A 20,536-nucleotide genomic window follows, 5' to 3' on the forward strand; every position below is an offset into this window, starting at 1 on the left:
CGTTGGTAAACCAAGTCAGACGCGGCCAAAATTTATGCGGAAATTTCAAGCCAAGTTCTTGGAACGTACAAGTAATTTATATTAAAAAATTCAAAATCACGCATTATATTTTAGTTATAAACCCTTTATAACTTTCTTAGATTATTTATTTTTCAGAATTTACAAAACGTAAGATTACTCCTTCGTGTCATTTTGTCCGTTGCCAACGCCACCACCGATTAGAAAGGCGCGCGAAAACGGCTGGGCCGGCTGAGCGATCAAAATCAGTCGCAATGAATAACAACCATAACAACTTCGGTGATACATTTAAAATCTTTGGTATTTGAGTACTTCGCGCTGTGGATTTTTACATTGTGTGGAAGACGCGATGATGGCAGCAGAAGAAGTGAACTTTAATTTTCCTTTCGAGCCCTATCTCGTTCAGCTCACTTTTATGAAGACGCTGTACAAGGCGCTGGAAGACGGCAAAGTCGGCATCTTCGAAAGCCCCACCGGAACCGGCAAGTCGCTTAGCATCATTTGTGCCTCCCTCGCCTGGCTCAAGGAATTCAACAGCCGGAACAAAGCGTCGCTGGAGTCCGAAGTAACCGAACTAACTCGGCAAATCTCGCTCCCCGCCGATGCCGAGAGCGATTGGATCACGAGAGATGCCGAAAACATCGCACGAAGGTGTCGGTTGAGGGACGTTCAGATCATTCGTGATGCCCTCCTCAAGAAAGAGAAGAAATACGAGGACCTTAAAGACAAGGTTAAAAGAAGAATGACTGAACGTGCTCAAGAGAGACTGGACTTGTTGAGCAAAGATGTCGATAAGGAGTTACTGGACATCAGTCAACTTCTCGCCGACCAAAAAAATGACGATAGCCAGGACGACGAGGTCCCAGATTACCACAGCGACGACGAAGAGGCCTGCAGTGACGAAGACGATGACCCTGCGAAAGACCTGCCCTTTGCGAAGATAATTTATTGCAGTCGGACGCATTCCCAGCTTTCTCAGTTCGTCAAGGAACTGAAGAAAACCGTTTACGGCGAAGACACCCGGACCGTCTCCCTCGCATCTCGAAGCAACCTATGCATCAACGAGACCGTAACGAAGCTCGCGAGTCTGTCCCTAATGAACGACAAGTGTCTGGACATGCAGAAGAAGTCGTCCGCTAAATCTTCGACGGACATGCCAGAGTGCAAACGTGCCAAGCGCTCGGTCTCCACAAAGTGCCCTTTCTACAGGCACCAGGCCATGGAGGGTTTGGCGAACGACATTCTCGTCGAAGTGCAAGACATAGAACAGGTTGTGCACCACGGACGGCGAGTCAAAGCGTGCCCGTACTATTCGTCGCGTTACGCGACTCCAGATGCAGAGCTGGTACTTATTCCGTACAACATTCTTCTCCAGCGGTCGGCACGAGATGCGTGCAAGCTCGCGTTAAAGGGCAACGTCGTAGTCATCGACGAAGCACACAACCTCCTAGAAACCATCAACGACACACACAGCGTTGAACTGAGATTATCAAACGTCGCTGAAGCTCACTGCCTGCTCAACGAGTACTTCAGTCGCTACCGTTCGAGGATGAACACAAAGAATGTGATGTACGTGAAACAGGTACTTTTCGTGCTCAGGAGTTTTATGACGTTGCTCGACGGCAAGAAAGCAAAGGGAGAGGCTGGGGAAGTCACTTCGGACATGTTCATGGTTCACGTCTTTCTCGTTGTAGCCGGCATCTCAAACATGAACTTGTTCAAGATCCAGCGTTACCTGGAACGGAGCAAGATCTCACTGAAGTTGCGATCGTATTCAAAGAAGACTGTCGTCGCTGTATCCAAGAAGCCGGGAAACTTGAAAGCTAGCAATGTGTCCACTTTCATCGACAGCCTCAAAAACGGGGGCTCCAAAAATGCAGAGGCACCGCACCCCCTTGATGAGGCACTACAGCGCCCGTCTGCTTCTAGTTCCCCTCTGATTACGGTCGAAGCGTTCATCCGTGCCCTCAACTGCTCTTACGACGACGGCCGCGTGCTCGTGAGCAAGGCAGGGGACACGGGTGGCTCGTACCTCAAGTATGTCCTTTTGAACCCCTCAAACTACTTTAAGGACGTCGTGTCCCAAGCCCGTGCAGTCATCCTGGCGGGTGGCACGATGGAGCCCACGAGCGAATTCGTTGATCAGCTCTTGATTCCTGCCGGCGTCCAACCTGAGCGCATCCTCCACTTTGCCTGCGGCCATGTCGTCCCCAAGTCGAACCTGTGCGCCTTGGCACTCTCCCAGGGCCCCAGCGGCAAGACGCTGGAGTTCACGTACCAAAACAGAGCAGACGTCGAGACGATCCGAGAGCTCGGCAACCTCCTAATCAATGTCGCCAGGGTCGTCCCCGGCGGAGTTGTCTGCTTCTTTCCCTCGTACGAGTACGAGAAGGTCGTGTCGGAGAAGTGGAAGTCGTCTGGCCTCCTGGAGAAACTCGCGGCCAGAAAACCAATCTTCCGGGAGCCCGTCAAGTCGTCCGAGCTGGAAAAGATGCTGGCGCTGTACGGCCAGTGCGCCAAGAGCAGCACCGGGGCTCTCCTCTTCGCCGTGGTGGGAGGCAAGATGAGCGAGGGCATCAATTTCTCGGACGACATGGGTCGCTGCGTCGTGATGGTCGGACTACCGTTCCCAAACGCAAGGTCGCCTGAGATGAAGAGCAAGATAGACTTTCTGAATGCGACCTACCCGCAGTCGAGCGACGGGCGCAGCGCGGGGAAGGTCTACTACGACAATGTCTGCATGAAGGCAGTCAATCAGTCCATCGGCCGGGCGATCCGGCACAAAGACGACTACGCCACCATCTTGCTGGTGGACCAGCGGTACCAGCGACCCAGCATCAGCAAGGCTCTTCCCTCGTGGATACGGGACAGCCTTGCAGCGCACTCCAAGTTTGGCACAGCATTTGCAGCCATTCAGCAGTTCTTCAGGGTGGACAGGACCAATTCTGAGTAGATTGTTTCGTTTCCTGTTTAAGTTTTTAGTTCTTTGGACAGCGAGTCATTGTGATGCTTACACCAGGAGCACAGTTCTTTCTTAGACGACAAGGAATTGTTTAGTTTGTTTTTATAATTGTTCTTTGCAGAGTCTGGCACCCTTTTTCTGCACCATTAAAGTATTTTAAGACAAGATACTGAATCAACTGTTTCAATATTGCCCTTCTGTAGCATGAGGCTTAGTGCCATGTTAGCTAATGAAAGCAAGATATTGCATAATGGTCAGTTCTCCTGCTGTCCGTGATGTGATTATAAATAATTGTGTTGTATGTTTATACAGCCGGACGTAAGTCAGCATCAGTAGGCGTCTGGTGTCTCGGCTGTAGGTGAGCAATTTGGTCAGTGCAGTACAATTGCTAGCCTGGGGTCTTTAAAGTGCACCATTCAGTAGTGTGGTACACGACCGCGCTGGTACGACGCTCATCCAGGTATAAACGGGCAGGGGTGGAGATTGAACCTAGGATCTCTGGGTTCTGCAGCGCGAGCTGTCTCTCTACGCACTCTGAGCTGTGGTGCGTCATTTGCACCAAAGCGCTTACCCTGCGACATCCTGCTACATTTTGCCAAAATGTCAGGAGTTGCCAGCAACATTGTGCCAAAACTCGTTTTCAATTTATTAATACTGAAAATATCATAAACGGGCCCCACTACATGGCTGGATTGTTACGATACGCTTGTGTGGATTTCCAAAACTCGGCTGTCGCCTCGCATAATATTGCATTCAACTTGATCTCTGTATTAACGTTGATGGTACTCGCAGGTTTCTCAATTTTACATGTGCTCGTCTGCACTTTTCACCGTGTGGTGGCGTACCGAGTGAAGCAACAATCATGTAGTGGAAGCACTGCACGGGCCTAAGTTCTGAGGGCCTTTGGGTTGGCCCAGCTTCATGCAGAGCTCTAGTAGAGGTTGCAATTTTGCATTTCTTGCTTCTCCACAGTGCACCTGCGTGCTAAGGGGAAAGCTGTTCTCTAGAGTGGAACGTTACATTTTTTTTAATATAACTGTGGCTGGTAGATACAATAGACTAATATTCTGACAATATCTTCTTCATATTCGAGATTCATCAAGGATACTTGAGTATTGTGGGAAAACTTGTATGGACTGTGCTATATATTTATTTTTGTCAACTCTCTGTTAGTTATTACCTTAATTTAGGCACCATCTGTTCAATGGCACAGTGCATACAGTAAATTAAAACTAAATTAGCTGCAGCAATAAATGCAAGCCTGGGGATACCCTGAATGAGTTCGGTGGGATTGTTTTTTTTTTAAGAAAGACTGTTTATTGTTCACGTGCCAATTTTTTATATGAAATTCTGCTTATAAAATGGCACTGATGGTCATAATTAAATGATAAAAAGCTTTGTTTTTTATTTAATTTAATAACTACAGTTTTATTACAACCATTAGAACTTTAAAGAAAACATCAATTTGGGTGCTCGCAAATATTATAGTCTAACATTTTTTCAGTGGAATATGCTGTTTGGCTTACGTTTGATTTCGTATCTAAGGTAACCATGCACAGCAGTTCATCTGCCATCGATCAGAATCTTGTTACCGTGCCTTGGGCTTCTACATGCAGTTAAACTGCTAGCTAGGGAATCAAACCTGTTGTGCAGTTGATGCCAAAGGTTGCGCAGTAGCAGGAAGGCAAAGTAGATACAAACACATGAATCTTAAGGGGGAACACTACCCAGAAAAACAATTTCTGCAAAACATGTTGACTTTTAAAAATGACTTTTACATCCACGAACATCTAGAGAGCATTCCCAGAAAGTTAATTAGTTTACACCACATAGTTAATTTTTTATAAATTATTTTCTGTCCACCGAAGCTAAAGGAAGGGTACACGGTTTGGAGCACTGACTTTCAACTTTTTGGTCTAAATTCCTCTTTAGTCAATCTATCGTTTGATAATCGCAATACAGGGAAGGCTCGTTCTTCGCTTTTCCCGACTGAAATTTTAATAAAGAATACGGCTATAGATATTTTTTGTCACTTTACGAATGTCTTTTATAAAAAAGGTTGACATTTTGTCGAAGACACAGAACCAAAAAGTTGACCAAGTTTTCAGAAGAGAAAATTTATCAAAATAAAAGACTTTTTACAAAAGATAAAAACTTTCTATAGCCGCACCCCCTAGGCATTCTGCTACATATCTAACGAATAAAAATCTTGAATATTGTGATAGTATTCTGACGATAGATGAACTAAACAATGTAGGCGTGTTGCTGATAGAAGCTCTTCTAATTTCCTTCCCATTTAACCAACAAACCTGAAATTTTGCTATGCACCTTCTAACATGACCAGCAGCCTACCCTGTAAATTTCATTAAATTTAAGGCAAGGGTTCAAAAGTTGACCCTCCCATGGGGTGTGTCCCCGTAACTTGATATTCACAATGGTATGAATGCAAATTAATTGTGTGCTTATGCTACAAAAGTACAACTTTTTCCTTCTCCAAAATGGACTTTTGGCTGCTCCGAAACTCGGACCGTTTGCATCACTGTACTGTGTTTATATAAAACAACTCTCTTTGTCTGGTGTCCCCCTTAATTGCCTAGGGTGTTTGTCAGTTTGCTCTTTTCTGCATCTGACAGCATTTATAATGGATGCTTGTTTAACTTAACAGAGACTCGTACAAATTCATATCGTTATCAGTAGTTTGAGTGGAATATAAATATATTGTATTAACTATCACATAGAGTAGATTGTTACTGGCTGTGATTTGATTGCCATGCTAAAGTGGTTACCATGTTAGTACTTTTCATCAAGATGTGACAAATTTGTGCCAAAACTTAATATCACTTTCTCAGTAGAAAATTGAATAGCTTAGACTTTTTAACATTGCTTTTCGAGTAACATTCTCTTTGGTGTGATCATTGTATAAGACACCGACAGCAGTGATTAAAGTGCTGTGTCATTTGCGCCAGATTGCCCCATGAACGAAAGTCGTCTATCGTCTATAACGATCAGTTTCTAGAGTTACAGCAAAATGGAATTTTCGCTAAGAATTGCGTAACACCTGGGCCAAGTCGGCTTCGATAAAAAATAAATAAATAAATAGTTATTGATTGGCTCCAGTATTTAGACAAGTAGGAGGAAATGAAAATGATGCAAATATGCATTTAACAACGTCTCTACTCATCGTATAGTTCGTCTCATCTTAGGTCAGAGCTCAGTCGAAGGCTCTAACACATACAACCATGAGCAGACATACTAAAAGCACAAGTCATGGGACATTCGATGCACTTGATTGGTCTTGCCGATGAAAGAATATGTATAGGAAGATTACGAATGCCATGATGTCACGCTTCGACGCTGTTGAATTGGTTTCACCAACTCGTAGCGTTGGCTGCGCTTTGACTTAGAACGAAGATTTGATGTGCTGCACGGTGATCGCCGACATTGTCTGAATTTCCAGATGATGTCGGATGTCGGTAATGTCAGGAGCTAAAAGAACCAGGGTCTTGTACTCCTTATGAGATCACTTGATTATCATGTCTGTCACATGCCTCCGTGTCGTGGCCACGGAGTACCGTGGCCACGGTAACGTTCGCATCAATCTTCACTATTTCACACCAGAGCGTGGGCATCTAGCTTCACCGCGTTGCACCGGAGTGCTAGGAGCAGCGGCTGACACGAGGAAGTGCTTGGGCTGGCGCGATGGACTCGGGAAGTATGCTCAGTTCTACTACGTGCAGCCCACTAATAACGATAGCACATATAATGATGTACCGCTTATAAAGATCAGTTTGTAGAGTTTCTAGAGTGGTAATGATCAGTTTCTAGCCCAGATACAACGATAATCGGTTCTAACGATTGAAATATCGGGTTTTCTCATCATCGTTCTACCTTCTTTGGTCTTTAATAGGGGTTGACCCTTAACTTTAGAAAGCTGTGCCGAAAAAAAAAAAAACACGCAAAAAGAAACGCGGGTCTTTATTTGAAGAAATACGGAAGTCAAGGTAGTTCCCCTGCAGCTGTCTATCTAAGGAAACACATTTCGACTCAACTCTGATTTCGACGCCACTAAAAAGAGCAATGCCACGTATAAAGTACAAGCGTGGGCTTTCATAATATCTGTGGGTGATTGTTTTTGCGGTTTATGATATTAAAGTCTTGAGTTTGGTAGGTACATAAAACTTGGGGCATGCATTTTAATGCGAAAGTATTAACTGTCCCATGGAGCGAACCGGCGTTATAAGCTTTGAAACCACGCCAAACGTTGGCCAATTGGCACCTAAAATCCCCTTTCCCAAGTGAAGCCGATTTCTGATGGATTATGCTCCCATTGGCTGGCGAGCGTCATCAAGGAACGAGGCTCCCATTGGCTCTCCTGCGGCGTAAAAAAAAAAAAAAAAAAGCCAGCAGTGGCGCGGCCGTCGGTAAGAGGAGGTAGGGAGGCTCTAGTGAGGGTGGGCGCAACTCAAAACCTGGAGAGCGTTTGCAATTTAATGGCGGCGCCAGAGGGAGAGAATTCGAGAAAGGATATGCGCCAATGTTGCCTGCGCGAGAGCAGACGCCCGCTCTGTTGCAACTCTGTTGCTTCGTGCGCCTTTCCTCCTCTCGCCTCCCATTGCATGCAACGAACGCCTTGGCGCAGCCTCTCTCGCTTTCCTCTCGCTCCGAGAATTGCAAACGTCGAGAGGAGAAAGCAGGGTTGCCAGACAAGCAGCAACGTCCAAGATGGCGGAATTTACAATTTTTCGCGTTAAAAAAAAAACTTAACCCATCGCAACAAAACTGGTGGCTATGAAAAAGTAATCATTTATACCTTGTGTAAATTATTCAATCACCTTAATGGGCTCTTATGACCTGAATTAGAAAAGAACACGATCCATTGCCCCATAGGCTCCCAGCAAAATTTAGCAATTAAATGGCGTCCATGTCCCGTGATCCCCGATCTAGCAGTTGCACCCACCGGAGCGGTGGCGGTGGCGGCAGAGCTGGCAGAGCCAGAGTCCGTCCGGGGCTCCGGGCACACTCCGGAGAGGCTGCGCAGCCGAGCCTCAGCGCGGCGCGGTCACTTCACGACAGCGCGCGCTCGGCCGTCCGCCGCCGGCAACACGAGGTCGTCCACTCAACTACGCCGCAGACAAACTAAGGAAGCGGAAGAAGGACCTTTATGCTTTCGCATCCACAACTCATAAGAAGTGCTTAGGTGTCCCCGGACATTTTTATTGATAGAAAAGAGTAGCGGATATCCTGGCTTTTGCTGGCATTTAGGAGAAATTATTTTTACGGTCTGAATAACCTATCAAGTGTAGAAGGAGGAGGGATTAGGCTTGATCCCAATTGAAGTTTTGCACTATGGTTCATTTTTCAATTGTTTCTTTGTACCCATAATAAATGGATCTTACTCTGACCAGATAATTATTTCTAAAAAGAAGGCTCTGTGTTCCTTTGCGCCCTTTCTTTTATTACAAAAGGTAATGAATAATATGCTCCAGTATCAAAGAGAAACCTTCAGTCATTGTCAAATATTAACTCAGTTAACGATGCAATCGCAGACTAGGCATCATGATACTGCGTGCCTTGCTTCGCCGCAGCGTAGCCACGTGCATTAGGAAAAGCACTCTTCCAGAGCGGGATGGCCCGTGCGAACTATACACCTTTATAATATTTACAAACTCTCAGCCGGCGTGAGATTTCCTCAGCCCAGCACGCGCATGTTCGTTGCTTCGGAGAGCGAGCAAATCACGCACTGATGTCGAGTTCGGTTATAACGAAGTCAACGGGAATCGGAAATCACTTCGCTATATCCGCTATTTCGGTATAACCGACTTCGGTTATAACAAAGTGCAAAAGGGAATGGGAAATCGGGATCGCTTCGCTGTAGCCGCTATTTCGTTATAACCGACTTCGTTATAACCGGTCTCGACAGATGCACGAACACTAAAAATAGAACTCGCTCGGGGCCCTTTTTTGGAAAGGTATATAGTCAGAGCCGCGGCTCTTGTCACCGACAGGATAAGAACGGTAGGGTGTGTCTTTCAAACGTCCGGCCTCCAGCACGCGCTCCATGCCTTCAGCCGTGCTTTGGCTGCTGGAGTGCGTTCACGGTTCTCTAGACGCCAAAGTGTTGAAGGTATGAGGAGCGCAAGTCCGTCTGCTTTTTTCGCAGGGGTTGCGGTGACGTAGGAAAGCCGAGCTCTGATTGGCTCGATGAGAAGGATTGTGGGTAGACCTCAAAGCTAGCATTGAAGTAGACCCACAATCTTTCCAATCGGAGCCAATCAGAACTCGGCGTTCTGACGTCCCCGCGACCCCTGCGCAAGATGCAGACAAGCTTCAGCTAGCTCCGCATAGGAAGCTCGCGCTGGAAGCGGGGTAGTGTCTTCTCCTAAAGTCACTGGATCCTGGGAAAGTAGCGCCATTGTCTTCCCTACCCGTAAGCCATTGCAACTCCAGCGACTTATAGGGGGCGCCACCACCAAACAAACATGGCGGCTGGGAACAGGTCGCGTCGGCTCGGCCGGGCCGCCTGAAAGGGTGGCGCATTCAATTGGACAGATTTTAAAGCGAGAGCATTAACTGTCTCATGGAGCGAGCTGACGTCATCAGTTGGAAGCGCGAAAACGGCAGATAGTTTCCGCGCACCTTCGGTTCCATTGGCTGGCGCGCGTCGACGGGGCTCCCATTGGCCGCTGCGCCTTGGCCTCCGAGATCCCGAAGCGCGCGCGCGCGCTGGTACGCAGCAGACGACAAAGGGAGCGGACGAGCGGCTTGCATGCTTTCGCATTCACAACTCGTTCATAAGACATGCTTAGGTGTACCTCGAGTTTTTTTTTTTTTTTTTTTTTGTTTAATGCCTTGTTTTATAGGTATTTGAACTACGACGGTTAAGTGTAGCCGGTGCGCACTAAACTGCAGAGCATAGTTTTGTTTTCCCGGTGCTTTTTGTTCTTTTTATGTGAAACTTTTGCTTCTGAGATTTCGTTCAAAACCGAAACTATGGGCTCCGGGGAGACAGTAACTTTAATCAGTTTTGATCAGCTAAGGGAAGCGGCGGTTCCACCGAGAGTAATTTTCAGCTAACTCGCATGCCTCGACCATGCGACTTATCTTTCCGTGAAATCGAGCTTGCGTGCGTATCCGCGCTTAAGAAACAGCTCCAGTCGTCTGCTCGGTCAACACAGGCTGCAGGAAAATTAAGAAAATTAAGCAAGCGCTTCTTGAGCCGCTGGTGCCCCACTAAGCAGCTGATGCTCGTATTTCAATTCAGGTTTTAGTAGCAATCAAGAGGTCATTTTGACGAATATGCGGGTTATGTCTTATATTACGTACTATGTCTCAATAACACAAAATTAGTATATTTTTCGGGTTGAAATACAAGCTTAGTTGACTAGCTATTAGGTGAACTGCTGAATAAAAGTATATTTGACAGACAAAGGGATACTACTTAAACTCAGCCAAATGGTTCTAGCCCGCCGCACGTAGACGAATGCGGACAAACTGAAGAGAGTCTTCATCGGAGATTCACGCAGAACCCCTCTGCATTGAACTTGACTGCGGATCCCGAACGGAGAAAATTAATATATATAATATATAATTTTTTTGTGGTCGGAAAACTTGAGCAATGTGCACGTATAATGGTGCTGGCTTCGACGGGGGTATAATATAAATATTGGAGGTACGATAAATCATAATCTCGTGACAGCTTCTAACTTTGCGGGACGCGTCCACCACCTTTTGAAAGCAGACAATTTCCCTGATTAATCGTATGCCAAGAGCAGGTTTTCCGGAATCAGGTAATTGCGAAATCAGCCCAACTCCTTCGGTGTGGTCCAGAGGCTTTTTCGGCGCAAAGCAGCCAAGATGAATAGCCAACGCACCGACCGGCGTGGGTGGCTCAATCTTGAAGCTAATCGAACACAACCAAACTCAAAAAAAGCAGCTATCAAACTTTCCCATTCACTTGACAGCAACATTGATGTTTCCTCCAGTGAAACACCTCGTCTGTCGTCCCCAGTCCACTGTTCTATATCCTTATAAAGAAGCCACTTATCAGTTACCAAGTTGTCGTCACTTTTAATTTGATTCGAGACAGACATGAAATCAAAACGTTTTTTCGTGATTCCTCCCAATCCAAGAAATCGAAAGCACACGACCGTGTGTTGTGGAGTAAACGGGCTTTCAAACACGTGATGGAAGGAAACAATCTACTGAGGCTTCACCACACTAATGAATACTCAGGCAAACTTAAGAAATATTTGGATCTTCATCAAATTGTTTGCCACCGCGCCGACAACACGTGTCTGCGAAAGCCGCCAGAGACGCGGAGAGGCGCAAAGCGACCTGTTCCGGCTGGTTCCCGGTTTTCCCGCTTGGTGGCGTCCGTTTTGCTCGAGTCGCAAATACTAAAATACACTACCCAAATCCCGCAAGGCGATTGGCTGATCGGCCTCTGTTGCCATCGATACCTACCGAAAAACCTATAATTTTTCACCCTAGCGACCAATATTTTATTCCCCCGTAGAGGGAAGAAACGTGTATCTCGTAGATAACGCATTTTTTTTCACCATAGTTGTCTGCACATTATTATGCTCAATGTATCTATTACCGCTTATTTTATTTACACCTGGTTTTGAAGTTCATTTGTGGTAAAAAGATAGATTTGTGGATGTGCTTATAAATAATAACTCTTCACTTTCAATTAAAAACGTATTATCTGAATGACGTAGGTGAATGAACGATATTTGGAAGGGATTCCGCTTGTTTAAATTTTTCATCGTGAGACGTCTCCTGTTTTTATGACAGCTATCACCAATTTCTTTTACTTCTTGCAGAAAAAAAAAAGTTTCTAAGACAAGTTCGTTCGGTAAAAAGAGCAAGTGATGGTCCAATTAGAAAGTTTTAGACCTAACTTTTCAGTTCAAACTTCAAAGTAAGTACCGATGAACCCGTGTTCATATATCACATGGCATTGCAGATCACTCGCTTCTGAGCGGTGACTGAGCACGATCACTCTAATGACGTCTAAAACACTAATGCGACGAAGTTAAGAAAAGATTGGAACAGAAACCCCCAAGAAACTTCAGAACCGCCGAGCAAGCTCTTGGTTTAAGCACCACGCAATTCATTGGCGCCTGCGCGGGAAAACAGCGGGAACCTGGAGACGGTCGTGGCCTGCGAAAGCGAGATCGAATGTGATCATGGTTCAGTCTTTACCAACCAGTGCGCTGACCACAGCCTTCTTAGAAAAATGTGGCATAGCCATCCACCACAACTCCGTGTATCATCCGCAGAGCAATTCTGTGGAGAAGTTTCACTCGATAATTAAGCGCGTTTTTAGTATGCTTTGTTACGAAAAAAAAAAAAAAAACTGATTGGGACACAGCTGTTCCGGCAATGCTTTTTGCATTGCGCTCTGTCAGCCCCGAGGCCACTGGATTTATTTCAGCGGAATTCGGTCACGATCCTGGCGGCGTCCCAACGGCTGTGGTATACGTGGCAGACGCCTGTTCTTCTGCAGGTCGCTCTCCACTGTGGCAGTGCACGGAAGCTGCGGCAGTCGGAAGTTGGGACGCCGTGACGACAGTGACACTCGCGTTCGGTTGTGCTACTCGCAGCTTTTCGTTAGTATTTGTACGGCCAACCGCCAGGATCGCGACATGCAACAGCATGACCCTTCGGCTTCAGTGACGTCATTTGTTGCCGCTGCGGGAACACTTTTGGTGTAGGGCCAGCCATACTTTTCCGCGTGATCACGCTCCCTCGCGCATACCCACGCGCAGAGAGTGAGAGCAGGGTGATGAAATGGAGGTGGCTGATTGGTCCGGCAAGCACAAAGCTTCCACCGCACTGTCAACTTAGGGGTGAAGGGAATAAGTGAGGTCCGGGGTGTCGTGTGACGTGCGGTTGGGCCGGGTGACGCGGTTGGGCCGGGTGACGCGCTTTGGGTATAGCGGATGTATCACAGCGAAAAGGCAGAGAGCTTTCGAAGGGAAGGAGGTACGAAATAGTCCGCTGTGTTTTCAAATTTTTGTGCCAAAAATCAGGCTTTTGACTTTTTTACCTTCTTTCTTTGGGCCCACTAAACGATATGCTATTAGTAAAATCCCAATATACATTTAATTATCCCAGCCAAAGATGCGTTTCATGGGCCCTTAAGGATGCCTTTTGCACGCGCGCTTATATGGGGATATATCGGACTAAATTAAAACAATATAACCTTTCCGAAATTTTGTTTGGCAACTTGGATAGCTATCATCATCTAAGCGTATATAATTTGTACATGCTAATGGCGGCCTTTTGATGGTTGGTGAAGGAAAAATTTCAAAACAGACACCGATGCGAAGCCTGAACATTCCAGACGCATAGTTCGCTGTTGTTGTTCGATGTCACCGTGTCCTTTTAGGACCGGGCCGACAAATACTGCTGAACTATATATACTCCCACTAGCTGGAGGTAATCGGTCTATCTTGCAGGCGGCGCCTCAAACCGGGAGAACCCCAGGCCCTTGTTGATATGGTTACATTGAAGGGTTCGGGAAACATCTTGGGCGTGTGCTCTCTCTCCTTCTCCCACCACTATCTTCCCCTTCCAACCACCCCACAAACGTTGACGAAACCTCGGGCACTTCATGGACCTATACATCGTATATAGACGCTTTACACACGCGCCAAGATTACAGCCGCCATTGCTGACCTTCTCTTGTTTTACCAAGATACCGAGTCACTGAAATTGGTGTGGACGAGCCTCCACAAAGGCCAATGCTGGGGAGAAAGACAGAATAAAACCTAGGATGGCAATGACCTAGCCTGCTATGGTAATAATGAAGTGAAGTAAACGTAATAAGGGGAAACAAAAACTGAAGGTCAGTTATGGCGGCGCCCATGCACAGCTGCTGCAAAGCGTCTATAGACGCCGCATCTTTTCTTTAATTTTTTCTTTGGCACGATCTTCCTCGGAAGTAACCTTACGTCAAGCACGCAGATGCAGTTAATTTCACTTATACGTTTCCAGCCTCGTCGTCCTTTCTCTGCGAGCAGAATCGCATTTTTCTGATCGAAGCGAGGACGCATTGGCGGCACTTCACATGGCAATCGTATTGCGACGCGGCTAAAACAATCAGATTCTAAAAACAGTTCCCTAAAGCTCTCTATTCTTTGAGCACTTCTTTCGCAACTTCTGTCGATGAAACGGGGAGGTCACGCGATGGTGCGATAGGTTCTTAGTAGGGAAATATTGTCACTAATAAAACTTAGGACTTATCAAAGTCAAAGATACATCTAGTGACTGCGACGGGAGCGTGGGCTAGAAATAGAACTTTCCAGAAAAGGAACCTTTGGTAAAAGGAAGGTCTAGGCCGGAGTTAAAGTTGTTGGTCCTCCCGGGGGTGTGGGAGACAGGTTCCGCTCCGATGGTCTGGAGCGTGGTGGCACGCACGTCGCTGATTGACGGGTCGACTCACTGCTTTTAGAGAACTACATGTGCATTTATTTACACTAGTTACAAGTCCCAACTTGGGAGGCCATCCTGCCTCGTCTAGAGTCTCGACCCCCGTCCCCAATTCCTCTCAATCGAATCCAATCCAAAGATCCATCTCGGCACTCCTTTTGTAGGCCCGTAGGGGTCTCCTTTCCCCTCAGGGACCGACCAATCTCTTCAAATTCTACCACTCTCACGTGGTACACTGTTACCCAATGGTCGGCGAGCTGTCAGCCTGGCGCTCCAACCGCCAAACCCAAATTTCTTCTAGAGTCGTCCCCTGCATTTTTCTCAGTCTGGCTAGCGCCAACAGCTAAATTATTACACCGGGCAAAAAGCGACAATTTGACATTACACAGGCACACTCGGTTAACAGCCGCAAGGAGCCCCAAGAACGGGCTGTCCCAGGGATCTGTCCGAGCAGACTCCCGAAACCCGAGACGTTTCCTAACGACCGCGGGGGAACCGCTCCCACCTCTCGGCCGCTCTGCCTCCGCAAATGCTCCCTCTAAAACGTTGACACCGACAGAGAAAGCTAAAAAAAACAAAAAAAAAGAACAAAAAACAATGCCGACGCAACTTTGGAAACATAAACTTGTCTAACAAAAGAAATCACCTTAATTAATAAGCATGATTTTTATATACTTAACTATAGGCTTCAAAATATTACGAAAAAAAGGACAAAATAATTTTAATACTCTGACTAATTCTAATTATGGGATGCACATCCAACAATCTAGGTGTGAGAAGATATAAATTTACGGTGCGTTCCTCAGCATTTCAAGCTTGGAAATACTTCGAAAACATTCCTAGTTGCCGAACAACCCTCTTTGATTCGAACTTCGAAACGAATATAACATTAATCGCTTCGATATTCAAACAATTCGAATATTCGCAAAACCTTGGTCAATGGGTTGAGAACTTGAGACCTCTTGACTGTTAGCTGTATCTTCCCGGATTCAGACCAGATACGCGCACGGCCTTGATTATATCGAGGTTACCGGTGCATTCCGGTTGAACGGCTCGTGAGAGGCTAAAATGATTAGAGGTGGAAAAAGAAAATGTGTCATCCGCGAGATAGCACCTTTGACGAAACTCTACGGCGGTAGAATATAGCCGTCGCTAGGGCGGAGAAATTAAACGACCGGCAATTGTTACCGATTGATCACTGGGCCGAGACCTCTTGACCCTTAGCTGTATCTTCCCGGATCCAGACTAGATACGAGTAAGACTTTGATTCTATCGAGGTCGTCGGTGTAATCCGGTTGGACACCTCGTGAGAGGCTAAAAATGGTTATAGGTGGAAAAAGAAAATGTGCTATCCAGGATACCACTTCTGACGAAACTCTACGGAGGAAGAGTCACAAGCCAACTCGTCACAGCCAACTTGTCATAGGGGAACTGGTCACAGCGGGCATCTCGTCATAGGCCATCTCGTGCACGGGGAACTCGTAACGGCGGGGAATTCGTAACGGCGGAGAACTCGACTTTCGTCAAAATTTGTTTGTCGCAGGATGCGCCTCCGAGGCTTCAATTTTATAATAGGTGGTATTGGACTTAGGGCTCCCTGTTCAGCCCCATCTGGCTATTCGCTTCTGTTCAAGCAAATGGGGTCTGCATGGCTGACGAGTATACCAATTTGACTCCACCTTTCCGGAGACGTGTTGTATTTAATGCGCACAAAGCAGCAGGGATTTTGAACATGACAAAAACTATAAAAACATCAATCAAAACTTCGTTTATTTGCAAAATGTGACAAGTGGTTTTCTAAGAAGGAATGTCCCGAATTGACTTACTGCCGTACATTGCGTGCGATGCATCTCAGTGTCGAGAGCGGCCGAGCTGCGTCGTGATCGTACAACTTACAAGATTCGTGAAATGCGCTCATTGAGTACCCGGTACTTCGCGGCTATGCCGGAGGGAGGTTGACCAGCGTCCAGCTGCGCGATCTTCATTTCTTGCAAAGACTGCTCTCTCTGCAGGCATCCAAGGAATGACCATAGGTTAGGCCTGCTGCAGTTGATGTTTGTCTGGCAAGAGTCGGTGGTGAGCGGCTAAAGCTCAACAAATGAAAAAGGTTGCTCAGCGTATAGCAATGGCACAAACCTGGAAGCTGCGGTGCCAAGCTTCGGCGGCGTTGTTTGTGCGCGGAAGGCCCTCCAGAACAGATGCGTGGACAGACCAGACACTTGTCGGGAACATAGCAGACAACAATCCGTTCCGTCGACGACGTCCGATGTACGTGTCTTCGAAGTAGAGTGCAAGAGGCATCGCGTCCGTTGAAAACAATGCCACGAGGTCCTCGAAGGCATCTGGAACCTCTGCAGGTGGCAGAAATGCCAAGGCAGGCAGCATCCTCACCTGCGATTGCGTACGAATTTTAATATATTCATTAGTATAGCAATTATACCACGCAGTCGAATGTCCGAACTTACCAAAACCGCGAAATCTTCGTCTGTTCCGTAGCGTGTCTGGAAGCCAAGCTTGCACAGTTTGCGATACACGGCCTGGCATAGGTGGAAGAAACAGCCTTGAACACGCGCTTCCGGGGAAATGTTGCCAGTGGCGATGATAGCGGCGGACTCAAAGTCACAATACACGCTCCACTGCAGGCTGTGTCAGAAGACTTGAAAGTACTGTAAAAAGCCTGAAAAAGTGTCGGCAATATTAATCAGCCACATGATTTTACCAAGTTCCAATTTCAGAACTAGTCCTAGTACAAATCATACCTTTGATAGGTCTCTTCGGTCTTGTTTGGCAGGAGAGCGTACACCAAAGGAATGACAGCGTCTTTGTACATACCATGCACGGTGTACACTTGGAAAAAAATGGATGGCGTAACTTTAAACGTTCCGTCCATAAACCAAGCTTTGGACCTCGACAGACAATCAAGGTTGCGTTGAGTGGCAAAAACTAAGATGCGGTTGCGGTCGCCAAATCCGCTATCGTGGGCGACGAAGGATTCTTGCTTGAGAGAAACCTGCAAACAGAAAACCAATTAATGCTTGCACTCCAAGTGAAGACAGACAAAGCCGAAATTAGCACAGTGGTTTGTAAGACTAAAAGATGGATACAAATTTCTTTACCGTGTATTCGCCTGGAATGACGACATCCTCGCGAGTTGCAGGAACGGAGTATGGGTTGCAACTCTGCTGCCGCTGTTTCCTTATGGTTCGGCGCAGCGTGCTTGTGGGTGGCATTTGCGAAGCCGTGTGTTCGCTCACACTTGCTGCCGCGTCGAGCAGGATCTGCTGGGGTCCTTGAGTTCCTTCAACTTCCGAAAATAAAAACAGTAAATGGTTACATCTAATTTATGCGGTTAAAACGTGACCGATAGTGAAGAAACAAAAACAAAGTGACTTACCAGCTTTTTCTTTCATGGTATTCCGGACTTTTAGAAGATTGATGGTGGTTGGATCTCCCGGATGAGAGTGCTCCCCGGTTCTCCTGGTGATACGGGAAATCATCTTGTCCGTGGTGATTTTAGCCTTGCAGCCTTTTCTATTTCTGCAGATCCAGTACGAAGTCTCGGAGTCTTCTCGGCTACACGTATATGAATATCCTTCGAACAACAGCATAGTTGCTCCGCGCTGGGTTTTCGTTAGTTCCATCGTACAGCCTGCCGGTGTTCAGTCTGGCAGTTAGCTTATTTCTTTCTATATGTATATATACCTTCAAGCCAGAGTTTTACCGAGTGCACACTTCGCTTTCCCGGATTTGAAGCGATAAACAACAACAAAAAAAAAAGCATTTCTCCTTTTGAACCTTATCACCCCCTCACAAAAGTCTTCCCTCTAAAAACAATGAAAAATAGGGGTCACTGGGAAAGACTTCCTTCTTTTGAATCTTGGCATCCCCCTTACAAAAATCTGCCCTCTAAAAGGAACTGTGAAAAGTGCTTACAATGAAAAAGATAGGTCACGGTGAAAGACAATACACCCTTGTGGGTTTATCGAACAAGATAAAAAAATAAGTAAGAAATGTGACGAACGAACTGAAAGCATTTGACGACTTTTCCTGTGACGAGAAGGTCATTGCGACCACTTCCCCTCTTACGAGTTCACCTAGTACAAGATGCCCTCTTTGACCAGTTGACCTATGACAAGTTTTCCTGTGACAAGTTGGCTGTGACGAGTGGACCTGTTCCCGGCGGAAACATGCAAAGATCGGTTTTCTTTTTTTTTGTTTTAATCAGGGCGAAAAGATTCAACCACCGGTGTTTTTGAGTTTTAACCAATTTTGTATTTTCATCACCGGCGAAAGTTTATCGGTGTCTTTCGGTTAAAACCGAAAAGTGCGCAGCCTAATTATATCGTAGTGTCCTGTTCGGGCTGCGCCGCCTTCGACACCCTTGACGTTGAAACCATGCAGCATCTCACAGATTACAAGGCCTAGATTTAATATGTCATCTATCGGAGTCCAGCGCGGGTCACAGATGGGGCACGAGTGCTGCGTCACTGTTTGGCCTCGTTTCCAAAGCAATAAAAAAAAAAAGCGTTCTGCAAGGACGAACGCTGCACGAGCCCGCATATCGTGAAAACATGGCGGAGAGGTAACAAACACAAATAATTCTAGATTTCAGTCGTCGTTCCGTCTTTCTCGCCAAGTGTAAAAAGTAATGATGTAGACATCTTATAATAACTAAAATGTTGCCATAGATTAAGTACAGTTTCAAGCTCCTGAAACGGCATGTTGACATTAAAGATTGTCCGAGGCAAACCATGAAAATATTCGGGAAATTTTGATATCTTCAAAATCATGATCAAACAATCCATTTTGTCTTTGTTTTACTTGTTACCACCTCAAAAACCGCAGTAAAAACCAACAAGAAAAGAATTTTAGCGGAAATTTATTAATTTCCGCCTTTATGTGGTGAGTTAAGGTGCATGTAGGCGTATTTTAGATATTAGTTATGTTATTTTATCTAGCCCAGGGGTCTCCAGCCATCGGCCCGCGTTTTGGATCTTGCCCGTGGAAGTCTTCCGACCGGCCCGCGGCTGGCGGTGGCCTTTCAAATAAAACCCAGCTTGCGGCCCTCATCAGCAGACCCGCTGCTATAGAGACACAAAAAGAACTCTAGAGATGGTGCCCTCTAAATGCCCAGACTAAATTATCACAAAGAACGAGAACAACTGCATCGTGACACGGGTCACCTCGCCATATTATTAATTGAACATTAACGTCAGTATCATTATCATTCTTAGTCCCCTGCGTCCGTCTGTGTAAATATGTTAAAATTCCATTACGTTCTCATGTGTCATCGGGTTCAAGTGAAATGCGAACAGTGACGAAACTTCGAGCCCACTGTCGTCGCAGCTTTCAAGCTTGTGTCGTGCTCGGCAAAGTTCAAACACATCGGAGTAGTACATTGCGCTTAGTGTCCTTTGTCACAAATATCACATATTGTCAGCGTAGGTTTTATAATTCTTGTTAGAATTTCGCACTGCGCGAATGTGCAGTGCAAGTTTTCATGGGCATTGATTCATGCCAAGTTTTCATTGAAGTGTTGTGTAACGTCATAAGTCGCTAAATATTATTTTCGATTTGAAATATAAACATTCATCCACCTTAGCTTTTTGTCTAATACTTACTCTAACATTCACTTTTGTGTTTAAATGCTTATCTAGGCTTATTAACTTAGTTTTTCTTCGTTTTTATTAGTATTTTTTTGCGGCTTTTGAGACTTCGACAGATGGCCGATCCGGCCCCTCGATCAAAAACGTGTGGAGACGCCTGACCTAGACGTGCAGTACAGGTTTCAAACGCCAAAAGCATAGGTTCTTCCCCCGAGAACCAAATCTCGTGAAAAACTAAGTGCAGCGCACGAAAGCTAAAAATTGCCTTTTACATTGTGTGTAACAAAGAGTACAGCTTTCTAATATGGCCACTTTTTCTTGTCGCGAAGACTCCCTCGACTTTTTCAAGACGAAACGACACGCTTCTGCCAGGGACTGTCCTCGACAGCATGCAGACAAAAAAAACACGCTCCTCTTCGTCGATGTTACCTTGGAAAGTGACATTCGGTGTTCTTCGCCGATATGCCCGAGACGTGCGTTTGTCCTTCACCAAACTTCTTTACTGTTCAAG

At 46.1% G+C, this 20,536-nt stretch overlaps 1 protein-coding gene across 1 annotated transcript; it reads left to right on the forward strand.

Moving 5' to 3' along the window:
• Window positions 1-226: 226 nt before the first annotated feature.
• LOC8031829 (ATP-dependent DNA helicase DDX11) lies at window positions 227-3,153 on the forward strand. The gene has a single exon (XM_002407485.4). It carries the CDS (start codon window positions 368-370, stop codon window positions 2,969-2,971), a length of 2,604 nt encoding a protein of 867 aa, XP_002407529.3. The 5' UTR covers window positions 227-367; the 3' UTR covers window positions 2,972-3,153.
• Window positions 3,154-20,536: the final 17,383 nt, after the last annotated feature.

The sequence above is a fragment of the Ixodes scapularis genome, unplaced genomic scaffold (genome assembly GCF_016920785.2).
Source record: "Ixodes scapularis isolate PalLabHiFi unplaced genomic scaffold, ASM1692078v2 PGA_scaffold7__128_contigs__length_106722199, whole genome shotgun sequence".
Classification (NCBI taxonomy): domain Eukaryota; kingdom Metazoa; phylum Arthropoda; class Arachnida; order Ixodida; family Ixodidae; genus Ixodes; species Ixodes scapularis.